General features: G+C 51.1%; 1 protein-coding gene across 1 annotated transcript; it reads left to right on the top strand.

Moving 5' to 3' along the window:
* Window positions 1-940: 940 nt before the first annotated feature.
* Window positions 941-12414, top strand: CNGA2 (cyclic nucleotide gated channel subunit alpha 2). Its single transcript, XM_066640166.1, has 6 exons — window positions 941-1062; window positions 2527-2628; window positions 3462-3644; window positions 9812-9919; window positions 10441-10547; window positions 10893-12414. The coding sequence occupies exons 1-6, from the start codon at window positions 941-943 to the stop codon at window positions 12299-12301; spliced, it is 2031 nt and encodes a 676-aa protein (XP_066496263.1). The 3' UTR covers window positions 12302-12414.
* Window positions 12415-16642: the final 4228 nt, after the last annotated feature.

The raw sequence follows: 16642 nt of genomic DNA, 5'->3' as shown, positions 1-16642 counted from the left end.
GTGGGAAGCTGGTGGCCTGGCTGGGCCCAGTTTCTTCCGGCCAGAAGGACCCGAGTCTGACATCTTGACCCAGAGCCAGGAATGGGGTCCCTGCAGGCAGAGCAGTGGAGGGGCATGTGTGAGAGAGTGGGAGAGGCAGCACATGGCTGTGTCCTGCCCCACCCTTTCCCCCTCCCCCCAGGAACTAGAAGCTAGGGGAGCAGGACATGCTCTGCATGGCTATTGAGGATCTCGAGGCCCCACTCTGGCCCGAAGTTAGGCTGACTCTCTGCAGGCAGAAGCCCTTGCAGAAGCCCAGCTCTGGCCAGTGCCTGGGTGGGTGGAACACCCCCGGGTGAAACCTCCTAGAGGTTCCCCCAAGAAAAAAGGAAGCAGGCCACCAGTCAGTGGTACAGAGGGAGGTTGGTCCATGGCTGACCCTCTCTAAGCACTGACTGACCACAAGAAAAGCAAGCCTCCGCTGTGTGTGTTCAGAGCAGTCAAAACATCCCATGCGTATGAATGTGGATGCTCCACATTCCAGGACCATAACCCTGCCAGGCAGGCCTCCTTGTCTTCTCTGTTATGCCTGAGGTTGGGAAGGTGTGACTTTGCCCAAGGCCGCCTGTTCTCCATGAGAGTTCCGGAGAAGGTGAGCTTTGAATGATGTCAGTCCTGCCTCTCAGTTCACCATGTATCTACTGTGCTTTGCCTGTTGTGGTCAGGGAGGGAGATGTGGGGCCCTTGCAGGAGGGCCCAGGAATGCATTTGCTGGGAGCCGGATCCTGGAAAGTGACATGAGTTTATGCAGGTAGGGACAGAGCTCCAAACCCACTCAGCTGTTGCCAAGCAAGCAAGCAGCATGTGAGGGAAGACCCCGCCCACTATTCTAGGGTCCTTCCTTATTCTGGTGCATCTTCTGGGGCAGGGTCCCACCAGCATCCCAGTCCCTGCATGGAGGATGACAGAGAAGAGCAACGGCGTGAAGATGTCCCCTCCCAGCCATCGCCCCCGCCGGGCTTCTGTGAAGACACCACACAGAGATGGCCCGGCGCGGACCACCAGGCTCAGCAGCCACAGCAGGTGATGGGTCTTGGGGATTTGCTGGGGCTCCTGGCTTGTGCGAAGGGCAGCAGGCCTTGGCAGAGGCTGCCACGTGTGCACAGGCGTTCCGGGAACACAGCCGAGGTGCTGCGGGGCCTCTGTTGGCTCTGGCGCCTAAGAGAGGGCCAAGACACTCAGGCTGGGCTTCTGGCTCCTGGTGGGCAGTGTTCAAAGCCTGCTGAGAAGCTGTGCGATGCCTGCTGCCCTCCCTTGCCCAGATTCATGAGTTGGGCTTGGCTGCTCAGTGGTGAGGCTCTCTGAACATGCTCAGAGGTGCTGTAGGTTCCACTGGCTGTCTAGGAGGAAGTGAGTCAGGGGGAAACTCAGCAGAATCTCTTGAGGAGGAACTTGGGGTGAAGGAGAGAGTTTTCCCCACCACCACCTTTGCCCATGTGGGGTCTACTCCATGGGTTGGCATTTTTACAAGGACCCCAGGATGCCAAAATGGGGCTCAGGGCCTGCAGGACACTGTGAGCTGAGCAGGAGGATGTCAGTGCCAGGACTGAGCTCACAAGTTTTGCCACACAAAAACCCACCCCTGGACACCCCCCCCCCACTGACCCCAGTTCTCTTTGTTACAGCAGCTTAAGCCATTTCTGCCTAAAGTTATATATACCTACAGGGACAAAATGTGTACACCTGTGGCCAGGCAAAAATGGGTTAATGGGCGGCATTTTCACTGCTGTTGGTAATTACATCATTACACAATTGAGAGCCCGAAATCCTGCTGACCTGTAGATCCCATCAGATCCTACTCAGAAATCCCCCTGTGGACCTCAGGGTTCCAATCTGCCTTCTGCTCCTCCCAGCTCTATACTGGGAGAAGAGACCACAGTCTGCTTCTGCCTGAGAGATGGCAGCACTGAGGAGGGGGAGGCCTGGAAGCCTTCTGAGTCTGTCTCACTGGGTCATTTTGCTCTTGATCTGTGAGACCCCTGAGGTTGCCTTTGGGGGCAGAAATCTGTGGAAGGAAACGGGTGGAACAGAAGCCTGGCCGCACCCTTCGGATGTGTCCTCCAGAGCCCCTGCTTTGACTCCTCTCCTGCTGGGGCATCAGCAACACTGGCCTCAGTCAAGGCTTCCAGGGCAGCAAAAGTCCCAGCACCCCAAAGACTGCCTCAGTTTCCAGTTTCTACCCTGATTTCCCAGTGTCTGGGATCATTGATCCAGTATTGATCCAGGATTGCCTGCAGGAAGGAGACTGGCTGGGGTGGGAGGGAGGGAGGAGCTTAAATCTCCCCAGGGCACTGCAGGGGGGGGGAATGGTTGGGAGGGGCCAACGCAGCTGGAGCTGGGAGATGCAGATGTTGGGCTGGGCCTGCTGCAGAGTCCTCCTTTGTGGCGGGCGGAGGAGGAGGTGCCTGGCTCTCTGGCTCCACTGCCAGCCCCCTCCCCTTGGGCAGCAGAGAGTAACCCATTGCCCCTCTGGCTTCCTCTCCACAGGGCACTGTCAGCTGATGACACCTCCTCTGAGCTGCAGAGGATTGCTGCCCTGGAAGATGCAGATCAGCATTCTGCCCCCCATGGGAAAGGGGGCCTCTCCAGGTATTTGTGCAGCCCTCACAAGCAGTGGCTTGAGGGACTGAGCACCCTGGCGTGACTGGCCAAAGGGGCTTCTTTGTGGGCCCCATGTGTGGGGGAGGCCACTTCTGGTGGGTACTGAGGAGCTGGGAACTGGAGCAGGGGCTGCTCCAGCCCCCTCCCCCCCTTGCTGGAACTCATGCAAGAGATGGCTTACATTTGCATTTTCTGGCTCAGACAAGTGAACCTCAAGGTGGGGGCTTGAAGTGAGCCCAGCGACCCATTTGCCTTTGTTCCCACTCCCCTCATTCAGGGTCTCCCCCCAAGTGCTCCCTGCTCCCCTCATCAGGCTTCTGGCTCTAGGAGCCAGCCTTCCCCTACCTCCTGGGATGGGGGAGGGCTCCCAGAGACCTCCCTGGCACTGTAGCCAGTGCCCAAGAAAGTGGGTGGATTTGGGAGAGTTTGTGTGTGTGTGTGGGGGGGGGGGTTTGCCAGGAGTTTGTGTGGGAGGTTAGACTCTGCTGAATTCCCAGGGTCACAATGGCCCCTCCCTGGCTTCTCAGTGCCCCAGACTCCAGGGGGTGGATTGGCCCTCTCAGCTCCTCCAACACAGCTGCCTTCTCCCTCCCAACATGCAGAGAATCCTTGTGCCTCCTTGTGACGGGAGCAAGGGGGGGCTACCCTGTGACAGTGGCAGACTGCACTGGTCCTGTGAGCCCCTGCTTCGCTGGCACTGGGGGCATACCTCTCAACGGGTGCCTAGGCCAAGAGCTCCACCTCCGGCCAAATGCTCTGGTATCTGGGGTTGCGGTGGGGACCTCCACTTGCTGGGCCTGACCCTTCCCCCCGCCCCCCAGGATAGCCAGGCTGGTGATGGTGCTCAGAGGATGGGCACAGAAGGGCTCCAAGGAGGTCAAACGCCCCGACTCTTTCCTCGAACGCTTCCGTGGACCTGACGTGAAGACCTTGGCCGCAGCCATGTCAGCAGCAGGATGCGATGGCTCTGGAGACACCCTCAAGGAGGGTGGCAAGAAGAGGAAGTAAGGAAGCCGCTTGCTGTCCCCCCCCCCCACTATGGCCCAGGTGCTCTGCCGAACCTCCCCCCTCACACCCATGCCGCAGACATGCACAGAGTGCCATTGCCTTCCTCCCTGCCCGAAAGAGGCCGGGCCCTGCCATTAGCTGAGGGAGTGGGAGAGGAGTTCTCTGGACGGAGAGGCAGAGGCTGAGACTAGGGCACTCCTGGCTGTTCTGGCTGCTGCAGAGGGTGGAGCTGGGGCCAGGGGTGTGTGTGGCTGCAGCCTTCAGAGTGACGGCAGGGTGTCGCTCGATAGGTTGCTGCTGGTGCAGCCAGGGCTGGGGTGTTGCACACTCAAGAATAACCCTTTGGTTATTCTATTCACCCCATTGCCAGACATTGAACGGGGCTGAAGGATGGTCTGAAAGGCCTTTCGCTTAGAAGTACTGAGAATTTGGGGTTGATCTGCATGCCTGCAAACTGACAGGCAGGCCACCCATCTGCCCTTCAGCTGTGCTGTTGAGAGCAGTAGATGACTTGAGTACCTGGGAATGGGGCAGTAGCTGTGTGGCCAACACAGCGGTGGCGATGGAGAGGCCCAGTGGGGCTTCTCAGCACCAGTGAGAAATCTGACAACAGCACCAGCAGAAGTTTCTGAATAGCTTTGAAGGGCATCCTCAATAAAACAGTACGGTCATCGGGTCTCTGATATATTTATTTTATTTTTAATTATAAACAATAAACAATAAATAAGAAAAACAATAAACATTAATACAACAATATGTACAATACATTAAAAAAACTAAAAAAAACAAAAACAGAAAAAAAGAGAGAAAACTTTTTATGTAACAGTGTAGCAAGAGCTTAAAAACCTGCCAATGATCCAAATTCCTTCAACATGACCATCAAGAATTGGATGTCTTTTAACAGTCTTTCTAAAATTAAAACCATGTCATCTGCAAATGCTTTTAATTTAAAACATTCACTCTTAATCTTGCACCTTGTTTTCTTTCGTCTTGTCCAATATCTCTACCTGACACTTTCAGAGCAAGTATAAACAACAGTGGTGATAATGGACAACCCTGTCATTTTCCCTTCTGGATCTCAAATACCTTTGACAGTTCTCCATTCTCCACTACCTGCATGGTTTGTGATATGTAAATTGATTTTATCCACTGAATGAAGTTCTCTCCAAAATTCATTTCTTCTGAGACCTTCATCAAAAAAGTCCAATTGAAGTCATCAAAAACTTTATCAAAGTCTAAAAAGATCAGTGCTTGTTTTTTCTCTATCCTTTTGTCTCCACCAAGTCCAGCCCTCTTCTAACATTATCACTCAGACGCCTTTTTGGTGGGAATCCACATTGTTGTTCATGTATAAGATTTTGTAATATCTTATTCATTCTGCATGCTAAAATTGCTGGAAATATTTTGTAATCATTATTCAGCAATGGAACAGTCTATAATTTCTGTCCTTTAGGCATCAGTTATATTTGCGGCTTTCCATGACTGGCATTTTTCCAGTCATAGTATAAATTCATCGCTGCTAAATTCATTGTATTAAGCAATAGTAGACTGCTTCTAAACATTTATAGAATCTGCCTTTTAGACCATATGATCCTGGAGCCTTATCTGTATTCATTTCTTTATTGCCTCTACAATTTCCCATGGAGTTATTCTGTCATTTAAAATTCTTTGTTTTTCAGACACCTTTGGTAAGTTCTGTTTATCCAAGTAACTTCTTACTTGTTCATGATCTATCTTTTGACTTTTGTATAAATTAGCACAATAGCTTGTAATTTCTTTTTTAATGTACGCCTCCTGGTCAGTATTCATTTTTTCTGCAGTTTTGAAATTGCTCTCCTTTCTCTCACCTTCCTCAGTTTATGGACCTGCCATTTTCCTGGTTTATTGGCATATTCAAAATACCTTTGTTTAACTTTAACTTCCATTTGATTCATTGTCATCAAAGATAATGTAAGTAAAGATGTTGTAAGTGGGAATGGAAAAGGTACAAAAGAGAGAGACTAAGATATTACTGGGCTGGGGCACCTTCCTTATGAGGAAAGGCTACGGCGTTTGGGCCTCTTCAGTCTAGAAAGGAGATGCCTGAGGGGGGACATGATTGAGACATACAAAATTATGCATGGGACGGATAAAGTGGATAGAGAGATGCTCTTTACACTCTCACATAACACTAGAACCAGGGGACATCCACCAAAATTGAGTGTTGGGAGGGTTAGGACAGACAAAAAAAATATTTCTTTACTCGGCATGTGGTTGGTCTGTGGAACTCCTTGCCACAGGATGTGGTGACGGCATCTGGCCTGGATGCCTTTAAAAGGGGATTGGACAGGTTTCTGGAGGAAAAATCCATTACGGGTTACAAGCCATGATGTGTATGTGCAACCTCCTGATTTTTGAAATGGGCTATGTCAGATGTAAGGGAGGGCACCAGGATGCAGGTCTCTTGTTATCTGGTGTGCTCCCTGGGGCATTTGGTGGGCCGCTGTGAGATACAGGAAGCTGGACTAGATGGGCCTATGGCCTGATCCAGTGGGGCTGTTCTTATGTTCTTAACTACAATTCCCAGGAAGCCTTGCAGGTTATCTGGTGTGCTCCCTGGGGCATTTGGTGGGCCGCTGTGAGATACAGGAAGCTGGACTAGATGGGCCTATGGCCTGATCCAGTGGGGCTGTTCTTTTGTTCTTAACTACAATTCCCAGGAAGCCTTGCAGGCCTCTTGTTATCTGGTGTGCTCCCTGGGGCATTTGGTGGGCCGCTGTGAAATATAGGAAGCTGGACTAGATGGGCCTATGGCCTGATCCAGTGAGGCTGTTCTTATGTTCTTATGTAAATCTTTTCTTTGTACTACTTTTTATATCACTTGGTGTTTTTATCAGCTCATAGTCTTTTAAAAAAAATTTTCCTCCTCAGTCTTCTGGAATTTGTTTTGTCTCTCTTTTTTCCATTCAGTATTTTTCTGAATAAAATATCTTCTCATAAAGGCTTTACTTTCATCCCAAACTATTCTTGACTCTGTCCCTTTGTTCGTATTCAACTGAAAAAATCCTTTTAATTTCTGCTTAGCTCCTATTATTATACCCTCCTTTTGCAACAATAAGTCATTCCATCTCTACATCTATGTTGTAACTATCTTCTTAATTGCCATAGTTTTTGGGTTATGGTCTGAAAACGTTTTTGCTAAAAATTTTGTTTTAGAGGTTTTAACTGCTAGGTCCTTTGTCACCCAAAACAGATCAATTCTTGAAAATGATCTGTGTTTCTCTGAATAATAAGTGAACTCCTTTGCATTCCCATTCATCTGTCGACAAATGTCTACCACACCTAAAGCCTCTACCAAGTCAAAAATGATTTTGGCAATTTCCCTCTAGTATTTTTTATCTCTTTTTCAGATTTTTTTACCCCTTTGTGGGGACACCACTGCATTCCAGTCTCCCATCAAACAATAACTTGCATATGAGTAATTTAAAAGTACATCCAGTAGTTGCCTAAGGAACACCCCCTCTCTTGATTTGGAGCATACAGACCCAGAAGTAAAGTTCTTACTCCCAATATTGTAACTTGCACTGCTAACCACCTACCCTTTTCATCGGAAAACACTAGTTTCAGTTTTAAATTATCTTTAACATATAGAACCACCCCATTTTTCTTCTTTGAGTTTGTTGAAAAAAAATTCTTGTCCTTAATTTTTCTGAATTAAATATTTTGCATTGCCTGTTTTTATATGAGTCTCTTGTAGGCAGATAATATCTTTTTTTAACTTCTTCAAATAATGAAACAGGTTTTTCCCCCCCGCTGATTTGGGACATTTGCTCCATTAATATTCCAAGATAAAAACTTATACTCCATGACTAATGTTTTGTTGCAATGTCCATTTGAACTTGTTGCATATCCTCTTGTTCCTCCACTTCTCCTCCTTCTCCTCCGTCATCAAATCTCTTCATCAATTCTTTTGCTTTCTGGACCGTATCCAATCTATAGGTTTCTTTTGCTGAAATTTGAAAATAACACCTTCTAATTGGCCCCATCTGAAAGTAATCTTCTTCTGCTTTAAGGTATCCACCAAAAAGCCATAATCTTTCCTTTTCCTTAGGATTCTAAGTGGAAGTTCCTTCGGCACGATGTTCTGTACTCCTTCTACTGTAAGCCTTGTCTTTGTATGTTGCTGTAAAACCATATCTCTTGTTTCCCCCCCCCTACGAAATGCACTAGTACTTCCCTAACAAGGTTTCTCAGTCTTGCAATCCTTGTATTTACTCTATAAACTCTGTCAAGATCAAAATCAAGACAGAATCTATTTGAAGAAAATTTGCTAGAACCTCTCTCATTCTTGTTCTCTCTTCTGCTCTGGTATTACTCCAAATGTTAAAATGTTTTTCCTTTTGGGCCTGTTCCATCAGCACAAGTATGTCTTGATCTTTTCCTCCCTGGCTTTCAAATCCTTGAATTTTGTCTCATGAACTTTCATTCTATCTTTTCTCCCTTTTATCTCTGTCTTTGTTTCTTTCCATATTACATCCAAACATGACATGTCTGTTTGCATCTGCAATTTCATCTCTTGAAATTTATGATATAATGCTTCAAATTTCCCTTCTATCTTCTTCTCCAATCTATTCTCCAACTCTCCAATAATTCTTGAATACTTTCCAAATTCAATTTTCTCCCCAGAGATTTAGGGAGAGATCTCCCTTTTTGTAACTGTTCCAATGTATTAAATCTGTTTCTTGTAGCCATTGTTTCTTTCTTTATAGTTTTTATTCTTAAATTCTTAAGGTTTTTTTTCCTTAAAACTCCACTAGATGTCAGTATACTCCCTTTAAATATCTTGACAGGAAAAACAGCTGAGGATTTGACTAGAACCCAAGAAACTTGGTCTCTCCATTATCTCATGTAGCCAAAACAACCTTGCTGGGCTGTTTAACAGCCCAGACGAATGCTAAACAAAGCGAACAAAGCAGTGATTCCTGGTCTTACAAACTGCAGACAACCACTTCTAAAAAAATCTTTTAAAGGTCTCTTTGCATCTTGCTTCCAGTCTTTAAAATTCTCTCAACTGGATACTGACACTTTATTATTTTGTAAGTATGCTCTCTCCATTCTTGCAGTCTCTTTCTAGGATTTCTTTCCTTTTAGTTATTAATTCTTTAATCTTTAATTATTTCTTATCCTGCTGTTGGCATCTCTCTTATCTCTTAAATCCACTTGTTTCTCTTTCTCTCCTAAGTTCATTCTCTGCTACATGCCCCAGAAAAGCAAAGCTGAGGGAGGGTGTCCGGCTTACATTCTGTCCAGGTCTGAATTGATGTTTCCCTGCTCCTTTGCTCTAATTGTAATGCATCCATCCCCAGAGCCTTGGCCCCGGGTGGGGCTGGGAGGTAAAACAGGAGCGTCTGGAGTATCTCACTGTACACCCTTTCAATCCTGGGGTATCTTGATTAGGTCCATCAGATGTACCCTGCTGATGAGTAGAACCACCAGCAAGGTGTTCAGTCTGCCATGTCTCCCTGACTGGAAGTGTACGGTCATCTGGGCTCAGTGTGGTTGCTGGGGCTTCAAGGCCTGTAACCTTCTCCAGACCTGACTGAGCCCAGGAAGGACACAGCTGATCTACCAGGTTGAGATGGGCATAAGCCCTCCTGGCCGTGGCCACCATGTGGACTCCCAGGAGCATCCCAGACTACGAATTCCACTTGTCAAGGGAAGAGTGCTGGGACAGTCCTTCCCCTGGTTGCAGAGACCCCTGACCAGTAATGCTCTGGTTTTGTGTGGGCTCGACTTTAACTTGTTTGCCCTCACCCAGCCCATCATTTTCTCTCGTTGTCAATTCAAGTCACCAGCCAGAGTGGAGATTAGAGATTGGTTTGTCACCTGCATATGGATGGAACCCAGAGAGGCCCATCTGGTCAACTTCCCCAGGTAGTTACAATAGAGAATAATGTTGTGAAAGGAAAAAATATGGCGTAGGGGAGGGGGTGCAGTTTTGAGCCAAGAAGCATCCTGCGGAGGGACACGTGTGCTTCACCTTTGTCTCCACTGCCGCTCCGTTCCCAGTCGACGTCCTGTGCCCAGCAAGTGCCTGGAAGGAAGAGCTCCTTCCTGGAGGTTCATGAGACCTGACGGCCAAATATTGACAGCCCCTTAAAAGACTGTCTGGTTTCATTTTCAGGAAGATCTGGAAAGTCTTGGTGTTGGACCCTGCCGGGGACTGGTATTACCGCTGGCTGCTGGTTATCGCCTTGCCTGTTCTCTATAACTGGTGCATTCTGGTGGCAAGGTGAGAGGGGGGTAGTACTGCCGGTCACGCGCCCCTTGAAGACACGGGAGAGGGTGCAGGCACAGCAGTCTGCAATGAGCCTTTCCTCCCTTCCACCAGGTCCCTGGAGGGTTAACTACTACAAGTTTTCTGTAGTTTCTCCACAGCTGAAACGCCAGACCTTCAACTTGTGGGTCTTGCTGCAAGATGGGCCTTTAAAGTACCAAATGTGCACCCCACCTTGGACTAGGGAGAGTGGGTTGCCTTGACCCACCTCTCCTCCTCCTTCCCATTCCCATGAACAGTTTTGCACCCTTTGGTGGGAGGCAAAAACATTTGCAGCTGCTCCCCCACGTCTGTGCCCCCCCCATTTTAGTGCATTGCCACAAACCCGTGGTTCCTCTTGATCTGAATCATGGCCATGTGGGGGGCTTTTTGGGCGGGGCACGTGCTTTCCTGCCTGACCTCCTTCATGCTGGGGAAGGGGGAGGGGGATTCTTGTAGCCCTCCGCGCTGTTTCCATTGCAAGGCTGTCCCCACAGAGCCTGTTTCAGTGAACTGCAGAGGAAGTACCTGCTTGTGTGGCTGGTTCTTGACTACGTCTCGGACAGTATCTACATCCTGGATATTATCATGCGCCTGCAGACAGGTGAGCAGCACCAGGGGTCTGGCTGAAGGCGGGCACGGCTATGTGTCTGCATCACCAGCCCAGCCTGCAGTGGTCAGAACTCTGCCCCTTGTTCTGCTCGGCCCCGATGAGGCAGAAAGTGGCCTGGAGAAGGAGGCGCAGCTGTTCAGTGAAAGAGTCCCAAGGAAAGGTTTATCAGCCTCCCTGGAATAATAGTTCAGAATGGCCTAGGTGGGCATTTGCACCTGGGCACTGCAGAGATCAGCTGAGGCCTGCAGAGCAAGCAGCTGGCAGAGAACTGCACTGGCCATTGCACAGCTTGACCGAGGGTGGGGGTGACTCCTGGCTCTGTTTTTGCCCTGGCAGGTTTCCTGGACCAGGGCTTGCTGGTCAGAGATCTCAAGAAGCTGAGCAAAAAGTACACAGCAACCATGCAGTTCAAGCTGGACGTTGCCTCCGTTCTGCCCACCGACCTCGGCTATTTTGCGGTTGGCCTGCACCACCCAGAGCTGCGCTTCAACCGGCTGCTGCGCTTCTCCCGCATGTTTGAGTTCTTTGACCGGACAGAGACTAGGACCAGCTACCCCAACATCTTTCGGATCTGCAACCTGGTCCTGTACATCCTGATCATCATCCACTGGAACGCCTGCATCTACTACGCCATTTCCAAGGCCATTGGCTTTGGGGAGGACACCTGGGTGTATCCCAACATCTCGGATCCAGACTATGGCTATCTGACGAGGGAATATGTCTACTGCCTCTACTGGTCCACCCTGACCCTGACAACCATTGGAGAGACCCCCCCTCCTGTGCGGGATGAAGAGTATCTCTTTGTCATCTTCGACTTCCTGATTGGGGTCCTCATCTTCGCAACCATCGTGGGAAACGTGGGCTCCATGATCTCCAACATGAACGCAACTAGGGCGGAGTTCCAGGCCAAGATTGATGCTGTCAAGCACTACATGCAGTTCCGCAAGGTAAGCAGGGACATGGAGGCCAAGGTCATCAAATGGTTTGACTACCTCTGGACCAACAAGAAGACCGTGGACGAGTGGGAGGTGCTCAAGAACCTGCCCGACAAGCTGCGAGCTGAGATTGCCATCAATGTCCACCTGGAGACTCTGAAGAAAGTGCGGATATTCCAGGACTGCGAAGCTGGGCTCTTGGTGGAGCTGGTGCTCAAGTTGCGCCCCCAGGTGTTCAGCCCTGGTGACTACATTTGCCGGAAGGGGGATGTGGGCAAGGAGATGTACATCATCAAGGAAGGGAAGCTGGCGGTGGTGGCTGATGATGGCATCACCCAGTACGCCATGCTGACTGCAGGGTGCTGCTTTGGTGAGATCAGCATCCTCAACATCAAAGGCAGCAAGATGGGAAACCGGAGAACGGCGAACATCCGGAGCATTGGGTACTCTGACCTCTTCTGCCTATCCAAGGAGGACCTCATGGAGGCCGTGACGGAGTACCCAGATGCCAAGAAGGTCTTGGAGGAGCGGGGCCGTGAGATTCTGACCAAGGAGGGGCTCCTGGATGAGGCCGCTGCTGCAGAGGGCATGGAGGGGCTGGACGTGGGGCAGAAGCTGGACAGGCTGGAATCCAGTCTGGAGACCCTCAACAATCGCTTCTCACGACTCCTGGCAGAGTATGATGCTGCTCAGATGAAACTTAAGCAGCGCATCACTTCCCTGGAGTCCAAGGTGAAGCAGGACGACCTGTTCTCGGTGGCCTCGGGCAGCCTGCCACCTCCGCAGGATGAGGCCAAACCCCAGCCCTGAGGCTCCCCACCCCTCCTTGGGCCTGAGGCCCTGTTCACTGGACACTGCTGCTCTGAGCTCCCTGGCAGTAGAGCTGTCTTCAGGCTGCTGCTTCATCCACAGCTGTCTCCCTGCTCATGTCCCAGATGGGTGCTCCAGACAGCTATCCATTAGGCTTGCTCTCCTGTCGCCTCCTCCCTTGTTCTAAGACGGGGATGTCTGGTTATTACTCTTCTGCCATCACTGATAGCAGAGGAGTGTGTCCCAAGTGTCCCTTGAACTGTTTCCAGAAGCTCAGGTTTTGGACATCTTTTCTCCAGTTGTGAACTCTCCCCCCCCCCCGACAATCCTCATTTGTTTCTTCGGCAGAATCCTATCAAAGAGCAGGCACCTTCCCCAGACAGGCTGCACCCCAGCCTTGTGTCAACAACTGCTTCTGTAACATGACCACCTCACTGTTTGCCATCCATTACACTAAAGCCTGATAGAAACGTTCTCAGCCAGATCTTCTGTTCTGCTTGCCCATGGAGCTCTCCCAGAGCAAGTCTGGCCTCTGAGCTGACTTGGTGCTGCTTCCCCTAAGGCTGAGTGGAGACTGTGGATGTGGATGTTTGATAGGTGTCAGGATAGGACTCTGCCTGTTTCAGTGAGGGTTGACAGCAGCCGTGTTGGTCCAGAGCTGTGGGAGGGTGAGGGAGGTGGTGTCTGCATCATGGCGCCCCCTGAGTAGTTCTGGGCCAGTTCCTTAACCCAAGTTCTGCTGTCTGCTGATCAGATAGATGATCCTGGGGGTGAGGCTTGCTCGGCCTCATCTCTTTTCTTGTCTCTTCAGGCCCCTCTTAGCCCTGTTCGCCCTGGTCCTTGAGGATGATTCCAGAGAGGGAACTTATTTTGCTGTGAGAGCCCAATCCTATGCATGTCTACTCAGAAGTAAGTCCCACTATAGTCAATGAGGCTTACTCCCAGGAAAGTGTGGATAAGATTGCAGTCTAAAGCACCTTATGAATTGTTTTTGTTGAAAAGTGAGATGATAATAATAATAATAATTAATAATGAGTAATATGGTACAACCCTGGTTGTGCCAGACACAGTTCTTAACAGGGAAAGACAAAAATCTTCTGAGGCCACCGGATGCTGACCCCCTGCAGACAGGAAGGGCTGTGTGTCTGCCCGAGAAAAGTGGTTAGGTGGGCACTGCTGACTTCACTTCCTGCCTTTAGAGTTGTGTTGTGGGGCATTATTTTCCAGGCTGGATTTGCAAAAGAGGTTGAACTCTGTGTGTGGTCCTGCAGTGCTTGTTGGGCCATAAAGGGTTTGTGTCATCCCTTTCTGGCTCCCCTGACCTGCTGCTTCTTCCACTGTCTGTCTGTCTGTCTGTCTGTGTTGGTTTACCTGGTACATTGTTCCAGAGAGGTACCTAACTGCAAAAGGCATAGTTGCTGCTTGTAGAAAGAGCTCACTTGCAAGTAGGCCCTAGTCTTAGGGCCCAATCCTATCCAATGTTCCAGCACCAGTGCAGCCGCAATGCAGCCCAGAAGCAAGGGAACAAATGTGCCCCTACCTTGAGGAGGCCCCTGTGTCTGCCTCCCCACCGCAAGATGAAGTGCATGCCCCACTGGCACAGCTGCACTGGCACTGGAAAATTGGATGGACTTGGGCCCTTAGACTCCTATCTAGCTCCCCCCTTCTGAGGGGCTGGCTTCCGAGGCTGGCTTCCAAGGGATTCGGACAGTGTTCCCAAGCGTACTCTGGTCACAGCTCCCTTCTTCACAGCACCCAGTCACAACAGCACTGCGCTGTGGGAGGATGCAGTGGCTGCCCACACTAACCCTGAACTCTTGTGAGAATTGTGTGAGAACAGCGCAATCTTGGTGGTGCTCAGGAGTGCTGGGAAAAAGAACGTCCTGCAGTCCCCCTGTGAGTTCGCTGTGGAGCACAGTTTGGGAACCACTGGATAAGACGACAACAGGTAGTAGTTACAGCCCGGGAGCTGCAAGACTGTAACTTCCTTTTAGCTGGCTAGGACTTCACCCTTCCTATATATCCTGCTCTCTTACTGAAAACTGGCTTTTTGGCTGGACTGAGTTTAAACCCCAAACCTGACTTTAGGTTTGGAGTGAGCCAGCTTTGAGCCTGAGCTTACAATTTAAGGTACCACGACTTCTAAAACGAGCTTTCCCCTTCCAGCGCCTCTGCCCTGGAACCTTTACATGGAGACTAGTCCTGCTAAGGGTAGACCCTAATCCTGAGTTCTCACTTGGCTGGTGCAGCCCCCTGTGCTGCCCTCGGACTGTTGTGACTGTGCCGCCAAGCACATTTGTGAGCATGCCAGAGGAGAGCCAGAGCCAGCCTGCACATGTGACCCTGCACTGCCCAAGGGAGGCTGGCCTGGGGTGGCAGGAGGGAGGGAAACTGGGGGAGGGGTGGGAGGGCTGTGGCCCTGCAGGCTGAATCCTGCCCCCTTCCCAGCCGGCCCAGCGCCACAGTGGATTTGCACCAATGATTCCACTGCACGCTGCAATGACTTCAACCATCCAAGTAGCCAGAGGGCGGCTGGGACGTTACTGGCGCCCTCCTTGCTCTGGCTCCTGGGCAGGCCCTCAGGATTGTGCTGGGCACAAGTGCGCACTTTGTCCCTGCGGCGCCTGTGCAGCGCTGGGCAGAAAGGCTTTGCGCCTGCTGCGAGTCTGCCCCCCTCCTCTGGGCGCGTGCCCCCCGCGCTCCCTCTGAACCTTCTCTCCAGTCCCGGCTCCGACTGCACACTGGAGGGCCGGGCACTTGGAGGGCGAGGCGAGCCTGCGCAGGGGCTTCAAGCGCACCGCGGGCTTCCCTTCCGCAGCACCGGCAGGCTGGTCCGAAAGGCGGACCCCGGGAGAGGAGGCGCTGCGTTGGGCTGCGGCCAGCCCCGTCCCTGCGCAGGGAGGCGCCCCCAGTGGGCTGCTGGATCCCCCGCGCGGTCCGGAGCGGTGCCTTCCGGCCGGCCCTGCGCAGAGCTGCTCCCTGCAAGAAGTGGGGCGGCCGCCGCAGCCCGCAGGGAGGCACGCGCGAGAGGGCCCAGGAAGCGCCGCCTCGGGCTGCAGCGCTGCAGGGCACGGAGCCTGGGGGCGGGGGGCGGCGGAGGGCAGGGCGGGAGCGGGGCTGGGGCGGCCTCTCTCCATTTCGGAGCTGGTGAGGCAGAGCACACATGCGCTGGCCGAGTTCCCTGGGATGCAGCCGCGCTGACTCCACAGGAGACTCTCTTCACCAAATCTTTGATGCAGCTCAGCACAGACGTGGATCTGGCCTTTGAAGAGAGGGTGGTCCAGCTCAAAGGCTCCTGGAGGGCAACTAAGATGATTGCTGGGCTGGGGCACCTTCCTTACCAGGAAAGGCAGAGACGCCTGAGGGGGGACATGATTGAGACATACAAAATTATGCACCTGAAGGACAGAGTGGATAGAGATGCTCTTTACACTCTCACATAACACCAGAACCCGGGGACATCCACTAAAATTGAGTGTTGGGAGGGTTAGGACAGACAAAAGAAAATATTTCTTTACTCAACGTGTGGTTGTTCTGTGGAACTCCTTGCCGCAGGATGTGGTGACGGCATCTGCCTGGATGCCTTTAAAAGGGGATTGGACAGGTGCCTGGAGGAAAAATCCATTACGGGTTACAAGCCATGATGTGTATGTGCAACCTCCTGATTTTAGAAATGGGTTATGTCAGAATGCCAGTGCAAGGGAGGGCACCAGGATGCAGGTCTCTTGTTATCTGGTGTGCTCCCTGGGCATTTGGTGGGCCGCTGTGAGATACAGGAAGCTGGACTAGATGGGCCTATGGCCTGATCCAGTGGGGCTGTTCTTATGTTCTTAACTACAATTCCCAGGAAGCCTTGCAGGTCTCTTGTTATCTGGTGTGCTCCCTGGGGCATTTGGTGGGTTGCTGTGAGATACAGGAAGCTGGACTAGATGGGCCTATGGCCTGATCCAGTGGGGCTGTTCTTATGTTCTTAACTACAATTCCCAGGAAGCCTTGCAGGTCTCTTGTTATCTGGTGTGCTCCCTGGGGCATTTGGTGGGCCGCTGTGAGATACAGGAAGCGGGACTAGATGGGCCTATGGCCTGATCCAGTGGGGCTGTTCTTATGTTCTTACGGATCAAGGTGCTTGGTCCAGCAGTACACAGAACCTCCTTGGCCAATCTGCTGACTTGAGGAATCCTTTAGAAGTGCAATGGTGGGAATGTTTGCACTGAAGGGAGAAGCCCATTGTTGCCTCCAGCACCTGCTACATTCTGAATGGGGCTGTGAGCCTCTCTGCCCAGGAGACTTGACTGGAAAAGCCTGTTGCTGTTTGAAGCTCAAAATGCGCAGCAGCAGGCA

Source organism: Tiliqua scincoides, chromosome 12, assembly GCF_035046505.1.
Source record: "Tiliqua scincoides isolate rTilSci1 chromosome 12, rTilSci1.hap2, whole genome shotgun sequence".
Taxonomy (NCBI): Eukaryota; Metazoa; Chordata; class Lepidosauria; order Squamata; family Scincidae; genus Tiliqua; species Tiliqua scincoides.
The sequence above is the reverse complement of the archived record's forward strand: the minus strand, read 5'-3'. Positions and strand labels throughout refer to the sequence as shown.